The sequence below is a fragment of the Juglans microcarpa x Juglans regia genome, chromosome 5D, assembly GCF_004785595.1.
Source record: "Juglans microcarpa x Juglans regia isolate MS1-56 chromosome 5D, Jm3101_v1.0, whole genome shotgun sequence".
Taxonomy (NCBI): domain Eukaryota; kingdom Viridiplantae; phylum Streptophyta; class Magnoliopsida; order Fagales; family Juglandaceae; genus Juglans; species Juglans microcarpa x Juglans regia.
This window is the reverse complement of record NC_054602.1, coordinates 30,030,625-30,050,586: the sequence shown is the minus strand read 5'-3', so window position 1 is coordinate 30,050,586 and position 19,962 is coordinate 30,030,625. Positions and strand designations below refer to the sequence as shown.

Genomic DNA, 19,962 nt, shown 5'->3' with positions numbered 1-19,962 from the left:
TGGACTTGACCATGGCAGAGGACGATTTTTCAACCAGAGAGACCATGGTGGTATTTTGGGGAAGGCGAAGGTGATTTGATTTCGATGAAGGGGATTCCGTTTATTGGTTCTTCATATAATGGTGACTTGAGCATGTCCTATTTTCTTTAGAAAGCATCCTCTGGTCTAGTCTTCGTGTATGTCTTTTTCTCCTCTGCGCTTCGGGGTTTTTTTTTTTAAATATAATAAGCCATGTCAGCAATCAGTACACAAGATTGCTTGTACCTAGAAGAACTGCGGAAAAATATAGTCCATTAATTGGGTTTATGAATTAAGTTTTATTTGTACGATGGCCAAGTGTCAGTTCTGTCAGAATGCCACCTAAGAGCTTCATTTGGACCGGGGTAATCAATCAGACAATGTGCGCCAGTCTTGGCAAGTGTCGTGTACCGTATGCAACAAATATATAACAGTTAAATCGGCCATGTGTACTACTCCTCGCTAACTAGATACTCTCCATTTGGTTTTTTCATATCTGGGTTCAATTATTTTCAAGAAAAGATAAGTGTTCTAGATTATTTATTTGGATAGCAAGATTTTCCAATTTTATCTTAATATTTAAATATTTTTTTAATTTTTAATTTTTTCATCTAATCATTATTTAATCATTATAATTTTTTTAAACTTCTAAACAATTCAACTTCTTCAAATTCTAAAATAAAAATTATATTTTAATATTATTTTAATTTTCTAATATTTTTATTCAAATTTTTCTCTATTCATTCTTAAAATCAAATAAAATATCATAATTCAAACCATATCACTATAATTCACATACTATTGTACTATTATTCACAAAATTTTCATTTTATCTTATTATATTTTCCAAGCATCCACTTAAGCTCATTTGTATGCTGTTGCTCCTATGATATATAATTTGTAACAAAGAGATGATGTTAAAAAAAAATAGAAAGGAAAAAAATGATAATACTCTAATGAGTATATAAACAAAACAATTCTTTTGGTTCACATCACATTTTTTTTCTCTCATCAAATATATGGTATATGGATAATGAGTAAAAAAATTCAATTAATTTAAGACGAATAAGACTAAGAACAATTTAAAAAGATTTTTTTTTTTTAAAAAAAAAGTGATGTATAGTATATAATATGTAGAGATAATGAATATCAAAACTCTTTTATAACATGAGAATGGAGAATGTCAGGATATATGATGTTTTGGTTTAAATTTAGAGAAAAACTATTTTGTTGCCTCAATGGTACCGCTCAAGTGTACCACTTGATAATTTTTTTTATTATTTTTTATTTAATGATTAAGAAAGTGATTTTAAATATATTGATGTATTTTTTTATTTTTTAAAAATATTAAAAAAAATGAATAATAAATAAATTAAAAAAAAAAAAGTGCGGTCAAGTAGAGCGACTACACTTAGAAGAGCAACCCGACTCCTGAATTTAATTAGTTTGCAAGCTCTTTCAATCGGTGTTGATTGATTAGACAAGCACCACATGTATTAGACACTGAGCATGCAGCAGCTACAAGTCGTTTTCCACCCACAACAACAACTACAAGTCGTTCTGGAAAAGGATAACAATCTGTCCGTTCTACTTTCACTTGTAATCTATTTTTATTTCTTTTATTACTTTCTGCACATATTACTTTAATTAGCTGGTTTTCTATTTTCGTATATAGGATTCTGTTAGTTTGTTAGAGCAGAGTGTGTATAAGAGAACCTTCTTGTATCGTGCAAATCATTCAAGAAAATACAGTGCAAAGCTTTCCAGACCTTCATGCTTTATGCTCTCTGTTCTATTCCTTCATTTCTGAATTGTTACATGGTATCTAGAGCCTGAGAGAATCCCGCCATGGAGGACAATCTGGAAAGTTCTGCCGATTCTTCCTCTACCCACACAGACAATTCTGCAAACACCTATCGTGCCATCAATATGGCTTGATACTTGCACTTGAGTGACCACAGTAACCCTTTTCGACTAGACAACGGTGACAACCCCACCGTGATTCTAGTCACCGATTTACTCACGACTGCTAATTATCCTACTTGGTCGCGTGTTATGCGACGGGCACTCCATGCTAAGAACAAATTGGGGTTCATCAGTAGCACAATCCCTCAACCAACTGACCCAGCCGATCCCCTCTTTGAGCTCTAGGAGCGTTGCAATGACATGGTGGTTTCGTGGATCCAGAATTCGATCAGCCCCTCTATCAAGTCCAGCGTGGTGTTCGTTGATGACGCGCGTGACATTTGGTCTGATCTTCAGGATCGTTTCTCCCAACAGAATGGCCTCTGCATCTTCTAGCTCAAGAAAACCCTAGCCAGTCTTCTCCAAGACAATGACTCTGTAAGTGTCTACTATGGTAAGCTAAAAACTCTCTGGGATGAACTTTCGATATATGACCCAATCCCCGTTTGCAATTGTGGCACCACAAAAACACTGTTAGATCGATCTCAGCGTGACTGTGTATTTCAATTTCTTATGGGTTTACATGATACATATTCCAATGTTCGTGACCAAATAGCTCCTAGATCCCTTACCCTCTATCACCAAAGTTTTTTCCCTCATCCAACAACAGGAACATCAACACTAGCTCCTCTCTCATTCCCCCTCCCCTGATTCCATGGCCTTAGCTGTTAAAAGACATTTTGTTCCAAATGCCAAATACTCACCTCAGTCACGACTCTTCCCAAAGAAAGACCGAGCTTATTGCACCCATTGTAAAATTTCAGGCCACACTTTTGAAACATGTTTCAAAGCTAGTAATGCAGAGGCCCCCGTGTGCTCCCACTGCAAATTTTCTGGACACACCATGGAGAAGTGTTACAAATTGCATGGCGACCCACCAGGCCATAAACTCTTTAACAAGCCTCATACCTCTGTTGTCTTTGCTACTCAATCTATGTTATCATCTGCTTTTAGCCTTGAGGAAGTTAGTGATGAAAGAGTGGGTCTCACAAGGTCTCAGTATCAACAGTTAATAGCTTTACTTCGGCCAAGGGAGCCTTCCATTGCTGCTCAGCCATCTGCTCAACAGATTCAGTCCAATCATCAACCTGCCAATCAGTCCTCCACACCTTCCAATCTCTCTGGTACCTCCCTTTGTCTCTCTACCTGCACACACAACACCTTCCACTCTTTTGATAGTTCTTGGATCATTGACACAGGTGCAACAGACCATATGGTCTGCTGCACTTCATTGTTTACTCAAATCACTGACATGTTGCCTACTCTGTTAAGTTACCAAATGGCACTGAAGCTCCTGTCACCCACATTAGCACTGTCCAACTAACACCATCACTCTGCCTACATGAGGTTCTATGCATTCCTTCCTTCCATTTTAATTTAATCTCAGCCAAGAAATTGGCTAACTCTCTCACATGCTGTCTAGTTTTTTTGTCTGATTGTTGCCTTATTTAGGACCTTTTCTCTTAGATAACGATTGGGAAGGGTGAAGTACGGAATGACTTGTACCACTTGTTAAGAACTGCCGTCTCTTCTTCAGCCCTTGTCAACACTTTTTCACAGTTTTCACATGCCAAATTTACTGTTTCAGCTTCTGTTAAGTCCAATGTTGATGTGACTGACCTTTGGCACTGTCGCCTAGGTCACCTTTGATTTCCCTGTTTAAGCTTAATTACAGATCCTATTGTAAAGGATAATATTTCCTCTATCAATAGCAAACCTTGTTACATTTGTCCTTTGGCTAAACTTCATCATCTTCCCTTTCCTCATAGTCAACATAAGACCTCTAGACCTTTTCAAATAATACACTGTGACCTTTGGGGACCATACTCAGTTACTGCCTATAATGGCTACAAATATTTCCTAACGATTGTTGATGACTTCACCCGAAGCACTTGGTTATATCTACTTCAAAACAAAGTAGAAACCATAAAATGTATCACATCTTTTTTCAATCTGGTTGAGACTCAATTTGACCTTAAAATCAAGGTTTTAAGAAGTGATAATGGGAATGAATTCCAAATGATATATTTTTTTAACACTAAAGGCATTATACATAAAAAAAGTTGTGTTGGTTCTCCATAACAAAATGGTGTTGTGGAGAGAAAACACCAACACTTGCTCAATGTGGCTAGAGCACTAAGGTTTCAAGCTGGTTTACCACTTGAATACTGAGTGATTGTGTCTTAACCGCCACGTATCTCATTAATAGGACCCCTAGTCCCATTCTTCAAAACAAAACTCCATATGAGCTTCTATTCCACTCCAAACCCATTTATGCTCGCATAAGAGTTTTTGGATCCCTTTGTTTTGCAACTACCCTTTCCCATGGTAGAAAAAAATTTGATCCCCGAGGTCGCATGTGTATCCTTCTTGCATATCCTTTCGGTATCAAAGGATATAAATTCCTTGATCTTGTCACAAAATCCACCTTTGTCTCTAGGGATGTTGTCTTTCATGAATCAGTTTTTCCATTTCAATCATTGCCTTCACCCACCTCTACCACATCTAATACCCCTAACCTGGTTTTTACTCAACCTCTACCAGACTCTCTTGACTTTCCAACTCACACTTCCAACTCAATTCCTCTCCCTTCAACAGATTCTGTCAACTCATCTTTACCCTCAAATTTTCCAGCTTCTGCAGCACCAAATTCCTCTCACTCAGCAACTATTCCCATTGCTCCAACTCCCATACCTACCCCTCCCATTTCCCCCACAAACACTGTTGTTAACCCCCACCCCGCAGGTCAACAAGACTGAGGAGAGCTCTCCAGTACTTACAAGACTTCCACTGTCAATAGGCCTCAATTCCTGCTTCATCACCATTGTTGTCCAAGTCACTTTCTGCCGCAACTGGTAATCCTTATTCTTTAACAAATTTTCTCACATACCAGAAACTTTCTCCCTCTTTTACTGCTTTTTCCACTTCAATTTCCACTGTTTCTGAACCACAAACATATAAGCAAGCTTTGAAAGACCCTAGCTGGTGTCAAACTACGAACACTGAACTGCAAGCCTTAGAACAGAATCATACTTGGATCATCACTGATTTGCCTCCTGGAAAAGAAGCCATCGACTGTAAATATGTCTACAAAACAAAATTCAATTCTAATGGGACCATTGAGAGGCTGAAAGCAAGACTTGTCGCCAAGGGCTTTACACAGTAGGAAGGAGTTGACTACACAGAGACTTTTTCCCCAGTTGCTAAGCTGGTCACAGTCTGAGTTTTACTTTCTGTAGCTGCTGTTCGAGGGTGGTCTCTTTACCAATTTGATGTCAACAACGCATTCCTCCATGGCAGCCTAGAAGAGGAGATTTATATACGAAAACCACCCGGCTACAACAAAGGAGGCCCTCATCAAGTGTGTAAACTGCTTAAGAGCATTTATGGCCTCAAGCAGGCCTCGAGACAATGGTATTCCAAGTTCTCTTCCTCCCTTATTCTCTTTGGTTTTGAGCAATCAAAAGCTGATTACAGTCTTTTCACTAAACTAGATGGCACGTCATTTACGTCTTACTAGTTTATGTTGATGATATTATTGTGGCTGAAAATTGTCCAACTACAATTGCTTCTCTCAAAACTTTCCTTAACACTCATTTTAAAATCAAGGATCTTGGATCTTTGCGCTACTTTCTTGGGTTGGAGGTTGCCCAATCTTCAAAAGGGATCCATCTATGCCAACGAAAGTATGCCTTAGACATTTTAGCTGACTCGGGCACACTTGGCAGCAAGCCTCTCAAACTGCCCCTCCACCAGAATTTTAAGATATGCAAAACTTCTGGTGATCCTCTCCAAGATCCTAGTCCTTATCGTAGGCTGATTGGGCGTCTGTTGTACTTAACAATCACTAGGCCTGACATTTGTTATGCTGTCCAGTTCTTGAGTCAGTATATGGATCATCCCACCACTACACATTTAGCCACTGCTCACAATATACTTAGATATATTAAAGCAGCCCCTGGACAAGGCATTCTACTGTCATCTGAATATCAGCTCCAGCTTAAGGCATATTGTGATTCTGATTGGGCCTCATGCCCCGACACTCGTCGCTCGGTTACAAGCTATTGCATTTTCCTTGGCTCCTCACTGGTTTCATGGAAGACAAAGAAACAATTTGTGGTTTCCCGTTCCTCAGCTGAAGCCGAGTACCGTTCCATGGCCTCCACATGTTCTGAGCTTACTTGGTTGAGATACTTGCTCACTGATTTGAGAGTTTCACATCCGCAAGCTGCCTTCCTTTACTGTGACAACCAAGCAGCTCTACACATCGCTGCAAATCCAGTTCTTCACGAACGAACGAAGCACATGGAGTTGGATTGTCACCTAATCAGAGACAAGATCCAAGAAGGTAGTATCACCACTGCCCATGTCCCTTCCCACTGCCAACTAGCAGACATTTTCACAAAAGCACTACCTTCTTCTCTCCTCCAATCACACTTATCCAAGATGGGAATAGTAAATCTCTATTCTCCATCTTGCGGGGGGCTATTAAACACTGAGCATGCAGTAGCTACAAGTCGTTTTCCACCCACAACAACAACTACAAGTCGTTCTGGAAAAGGATAACAATCTGCCCGTTCTACTTTCACTTGTATTCTATTTTTATTTCTTTTATTACTTTCTGCACATATTACTTTAATTAGCTGGTTTTCTATTTCTGTATATAGGATTCTGTTAGTTTGTTAGAGCAGAGTGTGTATAAGAGAACCTTCTTGTATCGTGCAAATCATTCAAGAAAATATAGTGCAAAGCTTTCCAGACCTTCATGCTTTATGCTCTCTGTTCTATTCCTTCATTTCTGAATTGTTACAACATGCATCGATCCAGGAATCATTTCCTGCACACAACTGATCTGCAACATTCATTATTAATTAATATTTCTAATTTTGACTTGCTTCAACCTTTAGAATTAATTTATAAAAGGTTATATCAGTCATGTCAGTCATTTATGCCGGAAGGAACAGACATGCTCTCTACATTATTAGTATTAATTTAATTCGTAAAATAATTTAATTTAGACCTCCTTTATTTTTATAAGTGAGATAAAATGAGATGAATTAAAATAAAAATTAAAAATTAAATACAATAGTATTAGAATATTTTTTTCATATTGTTTTTCTCTTACAATTTGAAAAAATTAAATTATTTATTTTATTTTATTTGAAAACATAAAAAAATTATAATGATTAGGTGAAATGAAATGAAAATGATTGTCAAAACAAAGAGTTATCCTACCAGAAATATGGAGATCGATCCTGGGAAAGCAAAATGATTGAACAAGCAATGCTGCTATGGGTAGTCGAATTCGCACGCCCCATGTGCATCCCTATTGACCTGATAGGATAATTTAGTAAATTTGAAGAATAAAAGAATAAAAGAAGCTGAATTAAGTAGATCCTCTCCAAATTGTACAATTTCATCGTCTCAAATGGATTTATATGTTAGGAATGGTGGACAAACGAAGACAAGTTTAGAGGTTGAGACATAAAGAGCCAGTGATGATGATGAAAATGAGTCCACTCGAAAGAAACTCAGACCCACCAAAGAGGAATATGGTTTTCTTGAGGAGAGTTTCAAAGAGCACAGTACTCTCAACCCAATAAGTCCGAGCTTCAAAAGCCAATTCTTTTTATCATGCAATTTTTTTTTTTTTTTTTTTATTTTATCAAAACCCAGATTGGAGCAAGATTTTGCCTATAATTATATGTTTTAACTCAGACAAAACCACTATCTTTTACTACTTCAAGGAAAGTTATTTTTTTTCTATATAATATAAAATGTTTTCCGCATAATTGAAGAACTTAGCTTTCTTTTTTTCTTTTTTATTTCCTTTATCAAGAATAAAGGTATAGAGAGCAATGAAGCTTCAAACAAGTGTGAAAGCCATCAATTTTGATGAGGAAGAAGAATGAGAGTAATTGTTTTGAGGGTGTTTCAGAGTTTTTAAAAACATTGAGAGGCTTGAAGATTAGGGATTACGAGGAGGCAAGAGAGAGGAGCTCTGCTTCTAATTGCTAGAAATTACTAGATATGGGTTAACATCTTTTTTCATTTACTTTTCAGCCATAAAATTTAGAGATAGGAAGTGAGAGCTTGAACCGGACGACTCCGAGAATTTTGGATCTCGTCAATGAGAGAGAGAGAGAGAGAGATACCGAAGGAAATCATTCGCTGGAGGTAGGAGAGCACTTTCTTTCACGAGATCACGAATGAACTGCGATTTTTAACTTCAAAAGCTACAGGGGGAATGGAACGAAGGAGAAGAGTTTCTAGGGGAATGGGGAGGAAGGGGAAGGGTTGGGGAAGAAGGAATCCGCCGAAAGTAATTTGTAGCGTTTTAATTTTTCGTCTCCCACCATAATCTGCACCGTTTCATTAAATCCATTTCATGTCATCAAGGTGCACAATGGGTGTGCGAATTTGACTACCAATAGAGTATTTCTCCAATTAATTAGTCTCTCTCTTTCCAAAAGTATAGAGAAATACTCTAGTCACAAAGAAATTACATAAAAGTAATCTCACAAACTGACGTGATTTGATGTGGTTCGTCAGTTTGTGTGATTGTTTTTGTGTAATTTCTTTATGTATGTAGCAGTTCTTGTAATATATATATATATAGAGAGAGAGCTACTATGCTTGATGCATCCCATCCATACATATTTGCATGATTTCTGATTTACATTTTCCCAGAAAGTCGTAGTTGACTTGCTGTGATAAATGTCCACTAAGATTAGGAGGCTTTTTTTCTTGGCACTGAAATTTCTACCTGTGACGCACGACTTCTTAGGGGGCTTTTTTCTTTGCTGAAATTCACGTTTACAACTCTTAGGATCCGTTCAGATGATAAGATGCAAATATCATTAAAATATAAATATTTTTTAATTTTAAATGTTGAGCTTTTTCATTTAATCATTATAATTTTTTTTTAAATTTTAAATAAAACACAAGAAATAATTAAATTTTTTTAAATTTTAAGATAAAGATTATATTAAAAAATTATATTCTAACAATATTTTGACTATAAAATATTTTTATTCAATTTTTTTTATCTTATTTCTAAAACCTCATAAAATATTTTAATTCAAACTATTTCATTATTATTCACGAATTTTCACCTCATATTCGATTAATTAAAACTGATTTTACCGTTTGAGTCAATCTCCAGGTCAAGTTTCTCTCCGACAATTTCTTGCATATTTATCAACCACTCAAATAAACATATTTAATAATGTTTATAAATTCATATTAATTTTATCGTACGAGTAAAAAAATAAACCAAAAAATTCTTCATATAATTATATACATCATTCATGCGCATGATTTGGCTTAGAATCGATACAACAAATTAACATCATATATAGTACATATAACTCAAGTAGTAGTACTTTAATATATATTGACTCTCAACTTGCGCGCCATATATATTTTTTCATAGAGAATTTGACTTGATCATAATGAGTTACTGGCCATCTTGTTTTACCCTCAATTTTTAGGGAGAGCAAGTTGCTTAATTCTATAGCTCCTATGAGCAGTCCTTTCTGATTTTTTTTTCTTATTCAATAATAATAATAATAATAATAAAAGAGCAGACATTTCTGATTTTGATAATTCTGGCTCTAGCTAGCACCCTGTTTGCGTCATTAGTACTACTCCATGCTTAATTAGGATCAGCTTGGCGCTTGTGATCTCTATAGTTTCTATGAGTAGATCGTATATATAATATTAGAGATCGACCTTTATGAGTTTAAGGTTCTCGGGGGACCATTAATTGGCAACACATATATGCACAAAAAGTATTTTTCATTAAATATTCAAAACTTTAGTAATTAAACTTGCTCCACGAAGAAACCGTGTCTGTATTGATCATAATTTGGATCACTTGGAAAAAAAAAAAAAAAAAACTTACAATTGTTTTCTTAAGAACAGATTCAACCGACGCGAAGACAATCAAAGCATAGTAGATCAAACAGTTTTATATAATATATTAGATACATATGGAACCAATAGAAGCTGCGTGCATGCATGCTCGCCCTTAAGTTCGATCTACTAATTATTTGAAGAATAATGTTATGTATAGTCATAAAATACGTAAACATCGTGTAGTTATTTTGAAAAAAAATATAATTTATTATTAAAAAATTAATTTTTTTATATAAATTTTATATTTATTTATTTATTTTAAAGTGGTTGTACGACTAATATTATATATGTATAAGAGACTTAAAACACAAAAGCTGCATTAATCATGAAGACTAATTAATTATTTCCATGCATCAAGCTGGACTCTCAACTTGCGGCCAGCTATTTTGTGCAGATCAGAATTTGCGCTAAGTTGCTGTCATATATGAGCTGACCTTTCTGATCATATATTATCTTGTGCAGTGGGCCAATGTCTCTAGCTATATGCATGAGTTTCTGTGAGCTAGCAGCAGCTCATGTAGAAACCTTTATGAATTTAAGATGCATATAATGATGTTCGGGGAACGTATACGTACCATTCCCGTCGTAGGTACGTAGCCTTTATGAAATTAATTATATATATAGCACAAGAAATGTTCAAATATCACAAGTACTAGTAGTACTATACTTCCAAGCTAGTACGTAGTGCAATTGAAGCATGCGTGCTAGCTAGCTATTTCTACCAATTTGTCAAGAGGGTAACGCGCGTCTAATTAAATTAAATTAAATTACAGAATAAAATACAACTTGCACAAAAAAGTCAGACCTAGCGCCTAGCTAGCTAGCTAGCTAGCTAATTATACATGATATGAAATATTAAAGCAACAGCAATGAATTAATACTTAAATTTCCATTAATTAGTACCCAACTTGCTCTTTTATGCGGAGAGATTTAGCAATTGCAAGTTGCTTATATATATATATATATATATATATATATATATATATATATAGCTCCTAGCTAGGAGGCCAGTCGAGACCTTAATTTCTGATTATTTTTGTCTTATCCATGCACAAAAGATTTCTGAACTTGATCATTTTTACGTTAAATTAAAAGCAAAAACTAGTACTTCATGCATGATCGATTGTTTTGTACGTTGAGAACATATTTAATTGAGGCGAAAAAAAAAAAAATCAAAGCCAACTGAGCATAGCATTAATTGAAGTAAGACTTTTTATCTGGATTGGATTTTTTTTTCGACCCAATCCAAAACCCGGATAACCGGGTCCCGGTTACGGGTTCCGGCCCGAAATACACCCTGCCCGATACCCGGGTTTACATATAAAGCCATCGAAAACTAGATGCCCTAGCGCCCTCCTCCGAATCGCACTCAACTCTCATCTACTCTCTCTCTCTCCCCTCTGCGAAGTGCAATGCACTACGCCTCCCTCCCCCCGATTCCTTTCTCTCATCTTCTCTCTCTTGCTCTGCTCTACGCCTGCTTTTGCATCTGCGATACCCTAGCCCTTCCCCAAATCACTCTCTCATCTTCTCTATCTCTCTCTTTGTTATATGCGATGCCGAACGGTGGAAGTACTTGATCTTGGAATCCAAGAGATTAGAACAGATTTCCATTTAGATATGTTTTCTTTCTCTCCTCCCCCCTCCCTCAGTTTGTTGCTCTAGCTACAAAATGCTAGAGCTGTGGGTTATTATTATTTGGAAGATTTGTTTAGATCTGTTATATCCGATAACATATATATATATATATATATATAATGAAGATTTGTTATTATTTGGAAGAAATGGTTTTTAGGATGTTATATCTTTGATTTTTCTAGATTTTTCTTTTTTTTCTTTTTTTTTTTTAATTAGTTGTGTTCTAGGTGGAGTTTGGAAAAAAAATTGGGGCCTTTGGGTTCCAAAATATTTTTAGGAAAAGTTTGATGGTGATGATGATGATGATTCCTTTGAGGATCTAGACTCAGGCCTTGTGCTTTTCCCCTTCTAGCTTTTAAAGGAGCAGCACGCTTTTTCTTAGTGGCTTGATGATTCTTTACTCTCCTTTTGCTCCCCACTCTATTCTTGTTGCTTGTGCAGCTGCCACCGCACTGAAACCTGATTCTACTGCTTATGCTTCTCCCAAAAGGCCCTGCCATTTAGTGTTCCCAGTTTCCATTACCCAACACCACAAACCAAAGCCCTCTAGGTTGAAAAAAAGAAAAAAAAAGAAATACTACAAACCAGACCCAGAAGGCTAAGACCAGCTCTATTTTCAGCCTAACCCATCTCTCTGCCTCTCTCTCTCTCTCTCTCTCTCTCTCTCTCTCTCTCTCTCTCTTAGTGTCTCTTTACACAGTTTTTTATAATTGTCCCTATTTGATGTACCTAGCAGTATATGCCCCCGACCAAACTGAAAATATGTCAATTGGTTAATATCCCCCAGAGTTATGCAGGTTCAATCTAGTTCTAGACTTAGAAGTTGTAGCCTTCCTCTTGTGGTCCATTCCCATTGCTATGTTCTGGTCCATTGACCTGGTAGTTCTGTTTAGGTGGGAAGATCTACATTGGCTTACATTTTTTAAAGCTTCATGTTTCCACCAAGCTGTCATTATCTTTGGTGAAGCAGCTAGTCCTCTAATCACGTTTATCATATTTAATTGTAAATATCTATTACAAGTTTCAACCTCATGCATTTATTTTTCTTGTTAAATATCTAAAGCTTTTAAGTTTATGAATTGGAGTAGTCATCGTCTTTTCTAGAGAAACTATATATACATTAATGTTGATGAGAGTTGCATGGCCTTCCGGTTTTATATTGGCATGCACTATAAGTGGTTAATGCTTAATATATACAAAGTCACCATGCAGTATGTTGTTATTAGGTTAATTAAGATAGTTATTAGCTAGGTACATATATGTTTTCTCAAATATAAAAAACTAGAAAGTTGGGCAAGATTTTTATTGTATGTTCTTGTTTATTAATTTTGCTAAGAGAAGTGGCTGTCTATGGATATGTATTTGAATGAAAACTCTACAAAATATTTGTTAGTGTGGGTGTATTTGGAAAAGAAGAAGAAGAAAAGAATCCATTCTCATCTTAATCTTTAATTTATTAAGTGGAATTTGTTTTAATCCTTGTATATAATCATTGTTCAAAACTATGTGTTTTGCAGGATCTCTTAGTCAAATTACTTGAAGTTGTTATTTGGTGTGGAGATTAAATCATTGATGGACATGTTACTGATTTTGCAATCCATACATTGTAATTTTGTATATTGTAATGTAATGTATAAATATCAAATAATGTACGTAATATGTAATGTATTGTATTGTGATGCATGCATGGATGAATTTATGCATTTAGTATTTAGAACACATTATGCGTTCCAACTTGACTTCTTTAAAAAAAATAAAGGCTTTTGAATAAAAAATAATTATGGTTTGAAATTTTGTGTTTTGCTAATTGAGCTTTTAGAACATAAATATTTTTAATAAAATAAAGGTTTTTACTAAAAAAAAAAAAAAAAAAACCCCGTACAACTCAGAACCCGGATTTCCAAGTTTCAAAAACTAAGATCCACCCGGGTTTTAGCCCGGGTCTGACCCGGACCAATCCAATCCGGATTTGAAACCTAGGTTCCGATCCGGGTTCTCAGGTCGAAACCCGGATGAACACCCATAAATTGAAGGCATATGATCATGATTACAGTCATGGTCATCATCATCATGTAAAACCGCAAAAAAGATATAAAGGGGAAAAATATTTTGATGCTATTTTTTTTTATAACATGATTTTGATGCTATTTTAATAAATGAATTAAGGATGATTTTTTTTTTTGGTCAATTAGCTTTTTCCACATTTAGTACTGGAGTGTGAAGATATTAGCTAGATATAGCTTAGATTTAAGTCTTAATTAAGCCACCAAACAGGACCCTATGAAAGTGTATCAAAGTTGAACAAACAATTAGAACTGATACATGGATGATTTGCATTACTATTTGAATCTGAAATCAAACAGCCACAATTAATAAGGATGGAAGTACGTACTCAAAGTATTCAGTCAGTCAAAAATGAGGAGCCAATATAGTCACAAGTCATGGTGTGGTAGATGCTCGATCATTTAGGGGGACAACAAGAAATCTAGAGTCGATCCATGGGGTTATAAAATCCTCTAATAATGAAGAGAAATGATAGTTGCAATCGTGAGTACGCAAATACCGTACAATTACTTAGAAATAAATAAATAAATACGAGATCCACATAAAAAAAATAAAAAATTAATTTTTTAATAGTAGACTCCTCTATTTTTTAAAGCGACTACACGATGATTGTGCACTCTACAACTATATGTAGTATTAATAAATAATTAATACATACACGTGTATATTTGAATATATAGCATATATAATTGTTTGGTTTTTTTTTTTTTAAGGAAAATAAAACTTATTGTTCATATGACGTATGATTGTCATTAGTCCATATGCAAGTGGCCAAGCATGTGGCGTATGAATCATTCAGCACAACTTATTATTTTTTGGCATGAAATTCAGGCTGTTCAGGAATATACGTACTGCATTTAATTTGGTTTTGGTCGTAGCTGTTACACAATTTTACTTTTACGTTATGTGTCTGCATTTTTTCTGGTTATGTAGATAAATGTCCCTTTCCCATGACGAATTGGACGTACAAGTAGGCTGTTATTGTTGGCCAATTGGAGTAAAAACTACTCCCCACCTACAATTTATAAACGTGCATCATATATATATACACCTTTGTCATTATACTGCCGGCTGAAAAATAACGAGATTCTTCAGTAAAATTCAGAAATTCCTATGTATGCCTTACGTGGGCCATGGAGTTTTCTCATCCAAGTGGCACCTCTACTCAAGTTGAGTAACTCAACATGGATGCTCAACTTGCAAACCGTGCATGCATCAGCGATTCAGCGTTATGTTCTTTCTCAATTTGTCAAATTAATATTATGTCTTTGAGACAAAGTTTAAGTACATATAAATTGATACATTTAATATTTTAAATTATATTCTAATACTCTCACTCACATATAATCCAGCTCGTAATGAAAATGAATAAGAAAAATTCTACTCATCATCCGGCTTACACCACATATGCACCACACATGATTTTTTAATTTTTCTTCTCTTACTAAATGTGTGGTGTATGAATGATGAGTAGAGTTAGAATTCCTTTAGTTTAGCAAGAGTAAAAATAAATAAATAAATAAAGTGTGGTGTGTGATGTGTGAATAATGGGTACATAGAAGAGCTCAATAGATAATTATATTCTAACACTTCCTCTCAGATATGGGTTGGAACTTGATCTCTTGATAAATAACCTAACGTATGAGATGTTTAATTAAATAGGGTGGAGTATTGTTCCAAAAGTCTAATTAAGCTAATGAGAATATGTAATTATATATTTAACTTATATCTTCACTACCTTTATTGTGTGAGCCTGACTCCTCTTTAATATGTGAGCCTAACACGTATCTAGAATATTTAATTAAATAGAATAAGATATGAGTTAGAGCCTGTCGTTGGAACGTCTCAAGACATGTTCTTTGATAATATGTTAAACCACCGCTTACTCTAAAAGTATATATCTTTATAACAAATGATAATTTAATATATTATATATAAGGGACAGGTTTAAAAAAAAATGCATGTTAATTAGTCAAAAAAGATTATATTTCACTAAAATGTAGCTTAATTAATTTGAATGTAATCTTTCTCAAGTACTAATTAATTAATTTAAATTTAAATTCGGAGAGAAATAGAAATACGCAAATAATACAATATCTAAATTTTTTTGCTAACTTTCGGACAGTCATGTATTTTTAAACATTTCTAAATATTGTGTCTATCCTTTTTTAATTAATTAAAAATAAAGAAATAAAGAACGGTACCATATGATGTGTTTATCTGTATTTAAAATGAAACCCATCAAATTGCTCAAACATTAGAGAGGATCTCATATCTCTATTCAAAACTATATATCTTTATTAACAAAAATAAAGGAAACGTGGGAAACAAGTCTTAGGTCTCGTTTATTTTTATAAATTTTTTCATCTCATCTCTTAATTACAATTTTTCTAAATTTTCACACAAAATAAAATAAAATAAACAATTCAATTTTTTTCAAATCTGAAAATAAAAATAATATTAAAAAAATATATTCTAATAATATTTTATTCAACTTTTAACTTTACTCTCAACTTATCTTATCTCATTTACGAAAACAAATGAAGCGTTAATTTTGATAATTTCTCTGCATGTGCTTATGCAAGTACTATATTCTCACAATTTGAAAAGTTCTTGACACGATTGGCATCATTTCAATCGAAAGAACATCTGATAATCTTATGATCATATATATGGTTCAGTAGGAACAAACTAGAAATTCAATATTATAACAATATATATAAATCATGATTATTTAATAAGATTCATGTATAGAATGCGTGCAAACAAATATTTATGTTTAAGGAATATTACAGATCACAAGTTTCTCTCTACGTACACTCCCCCTTTGTTCTCCTAACCGGGCACAACCAAGTGCTCGCAAACCGTACACTACGACCTTCATCACCATCAAGCAATTTTAATTTCCTCGGCATTATATATCATTTCATATAATTGCATATTGGTCAAAACTATATATATATGTATATATATATATATATATATATATATAGGATTGGATTCCTTCGTTAATCTCAATTTATACTTCCTATATATATTTTTTATTTGTTACTTTGACTGATCAGCACTTAAATCTGAATATTTTGCGTGTATATATATATATATTTAGTTATGTGATCCATCTAAGTAATTTTCATTTAAATGCTTGAAGAAATATATATATATATATATATATATAACTCGAGTTTTGTTATTTATCATCTCACATGTTATATATTATACTTATTTTTATTTTTTGTGTTTTATTCTTTTAAAATTAATTAAATTTTTTTACTCATTATTTATACATCATATATTTAATACGAAAATAAAATAAAATACAGAATTATGTATAATATGTTATGCGAAAAGGATAGTTAATTTTTCCTATAACTCAAGTGCCACTTGTTGTTTGAGACGCACGAAAATATCTCATAAGAAAGAAAGGAAAAGACACGGAAATAAGCTACAGCACACACGTGTAGAATACCCAGGGTGCCGGGTGTCAATTAACGTGGGTCTAAAAAGTCTTTGTATGTACTTATTCTAAAGTCAATCCCCCCACACGTTCTTTCCTTGCTTTCTTCACCCTTTGACAAATGATCCAAGCCTTCACCGTTTCCTTCTTTGACCAAAGGCGTCGTTACTTGCAGGCCGTCATGTCTATATAAACCCCCGCCAGTCCAAAGCTCGAGAGGATCAGAAAAAGCTCAGCTCTGTTCGCTTCTCACTTCTCTCCCGACCATCCCAACCCATTTTTATTTTCCTGGGAAGCAAACAGATCGAGCTTTACTCACTGCATCTAGAAGCTACTAAATATGCCGATGAAGGGAATGAGGAGCCTCTTGTTTCACTCCAAAACTTCTTCCTACTCTTTCTCTCCCAACTCTTCACCTTCATCGAGACCCTCCCACTCAACCCGCCCTATTCCTCGCTCCACAAGCGTCTCCTTAGATTCCGCCATGATCGACCAGTCCATTGAAGCCGCCGCCGCCTTGATCACCAAATGGAATCCGGACAGCTCCTCTTACGCTAATGTTACATCTCTCTTCTACGAGAGCAAGGTGGAGGCCATGCAGTTTATCCACCGCGTCAACAATCTCCAGAAAGCCATGTACGCGTTGGTCTCCGACAATTCTTCTTCCTCCGACAAGCTCGTGCAAGCTCACAAGCTAATGCAGATTGCCATGAAGAGACTCCAGAAGGAGTTCTATCAGATCCTTTCCATGAACCGGGCTCACCTTGATCCAGAATCCGTGTCCGCCAGATCCTCACGCGCCTCCGCGAGATCAAGCATCTCCGATTATGAAGACGACGACGACGACGTGCGACCTGCAGGGGCTTCCATCGAGGAAGTCGAGGAGGTTTCTTCCATTGCCATGGCGGACTTGAGGTCCATAGCCGAGTGCATGATCTCCTCCGGTTATGCCAAAGAGTGCGTCAGTATTTACAAAATCATCAGACAATCAATAGTGGATGAAGGCATTTATCGTCTCGGCGTCGAGAAACTGAGCTCCTCGCAAATCAACAAGATGGACTGGGAAGTGCTCGAGTTGAAAATCAAGAACTGGTTGGACGCAGTGAAAATATCCATGAGGACGCTCTTCACTGGTGAGAGAATACTGTGCGATCACGTCTTCGCCTCCTCGGACTCCATCAGAGAATCGTGCTTCACCGAGATTTCCAAACAAGGAGCTATTATTCTGTTCAGTTTCCCCGAAGTCGTCGCCAAAAGCAAGAAATCTCCCGAGAAATTTTTACGGGTGCTCGACATATACACCGCGATCTCCGAAAACTGGCCCGAGATTGAGTCCATATTCTCTTTCGAATCAACTGCCAGCGTCCGATCTCAAGCCATCACCTCACTTATCCGTCTCGGCGAGTCGGTGCGCGCAATGCTATCGGACTTCGAATCAGCGATCCAAAAGGACTCGTCCAAATCGCTGGTCCGCGACGGCGGAGTTCACTCTGTGACGCTCCACGCGATGAATTACCTCTCGCTCCTCGCAGATTACAGTAACATCCTAGGTGACATTTTTGCCGACTGGCCTCAGCCTGCGAAATCCTCATTACCGGAATCTTACTTCGACAGTCCACAATCCGACGAATCTCCGGTAACGGCAATTTCCATGCGTATAGCTTGGCTGATCCTCGTGCTTCTGTGTAAGCTCGACGGCAGAGCCAAGCATTCCAAAGACGTTTCTCTCTCGTACCTATTCCTAGCCAACAATATCCAACATGTCGTCTCCACCGTACGTACGTCGAATCTGCAGTACCTTCTTGGCGAGGATTGGGTTGCAAAGCACGAAGCCAAATTACGACAGTTCGCTGCGAAATACGAGCGGCTAGCCTGGGGCAAGGTGATTGCGTCACTACCGGAGAAACCAACCGCCGAGATTTCCTCGGCGGAAGCAAAGGAGATTTTCAGGAAATTCAATTCGAGCTTCGAAGAAGCGTATCTGAAACAGGGTACGCTCGTTGTATCGGACCCGAACCTCCGAGACGAAATGAAGGTGTCCATCGCAACAAAGCTCGAACCGGTTTATCAAAAATTTTATGACAAGTATCGGCCAATAACCGGAAGAGGAGAGAGGAACGCGAGGTTATATGTCAGATTTGCCCCTGAAGATGTGGGCAATTACTTATCAGGCTTGTTCTTGGGAACGATTGAACCGATTGACTGTGGAAGTAGCCCGTCGTCCTCGTCTCATCGGCGGCATGAATGATCTAGACGGTGAAAATTTATGCGGCGGTTTTATTGGGTCTTGACCGCCGGTTTTTGTTTTTATTCCCGATTATTTGGAGATGCATATAATAGAATAATTAAGACTCGTTATTAATTTTGAAAAAAAAAAGTGAAATCTATGATTAAGAAAAATTATTAATTTTACGTAAATTTTAAATTTATTCTAAAAGAATGTAAAAAAGTTTACACATTTAAGATTGTAACTATAATTTTTCCTATTTTTTTTTTTTTTAGTAGAGTGGGTATCGAACTCTAAACTTTTATTTTAAAGATTGTGAATTATGTCAATCAGGCCACAAGTCTTAATTTTTAACAATAATTTCTCTGCATAAAAATCGCAACATAAATTTTTACCATCTAGATCGCCACACAAATATATCATTCTTTCTTTCTTTTCGTGTATAATTGTACCATGCTTAGTTTTAACGGTAATTAGATAGATATACAACGTCTACATCGTCTATTTATTATTAAGAAAAATGTCTGCGTGCCCTTTAAATATGCTTTTAGTGTATTTTATTTATTTTTTATAAATAAATAAAATAGACTATGAGGTACTTCTAGGAGGCATATTTAAAAGACATCCTAGCATGATCCTATTATTAATCGTCTCAAATTGTACTTGTACACAT

At 35.8% G+C, this 19,962-nt stretch overlaps 1 protein-coding gene across 1 annotated transcript; it reads left to right on the top strand.

The window, feature by feature from the left end:
* The first annotated feature begins 17,207 nt into the window (after window positions 1–17,207).
* LOC121266566 (exocyst complex component EXO70H1-like) lies at window positions 17,208–19,478 on the top strand. The gene has a single exon (XM_041170435.1). The coding sequence runs from the start codon at window positions 17,403–17,405 to the stop codon at window positions 19,308–19,310; it is 1,908 nt and encodes a 635-aa protein (XP_041026369.1). The 5' UTR covers window positions 17,208–17,402; the 3' UTR covers window positions 19,311–19,478.
* The last annotated feature ends 484 nt before the right edge of the window (window positions 19,479–19,962 follow it).

Bases quoted from the DNA above. Each gene is read 5' to 3' on its own strand.
- LOC121266566 (XM_041170435.1), top strand. From the start codon at position 17,403: ATGCCGATGAAGGGAATGAGGAGCCTCTTGTTTCACTCCAAAACTTCT.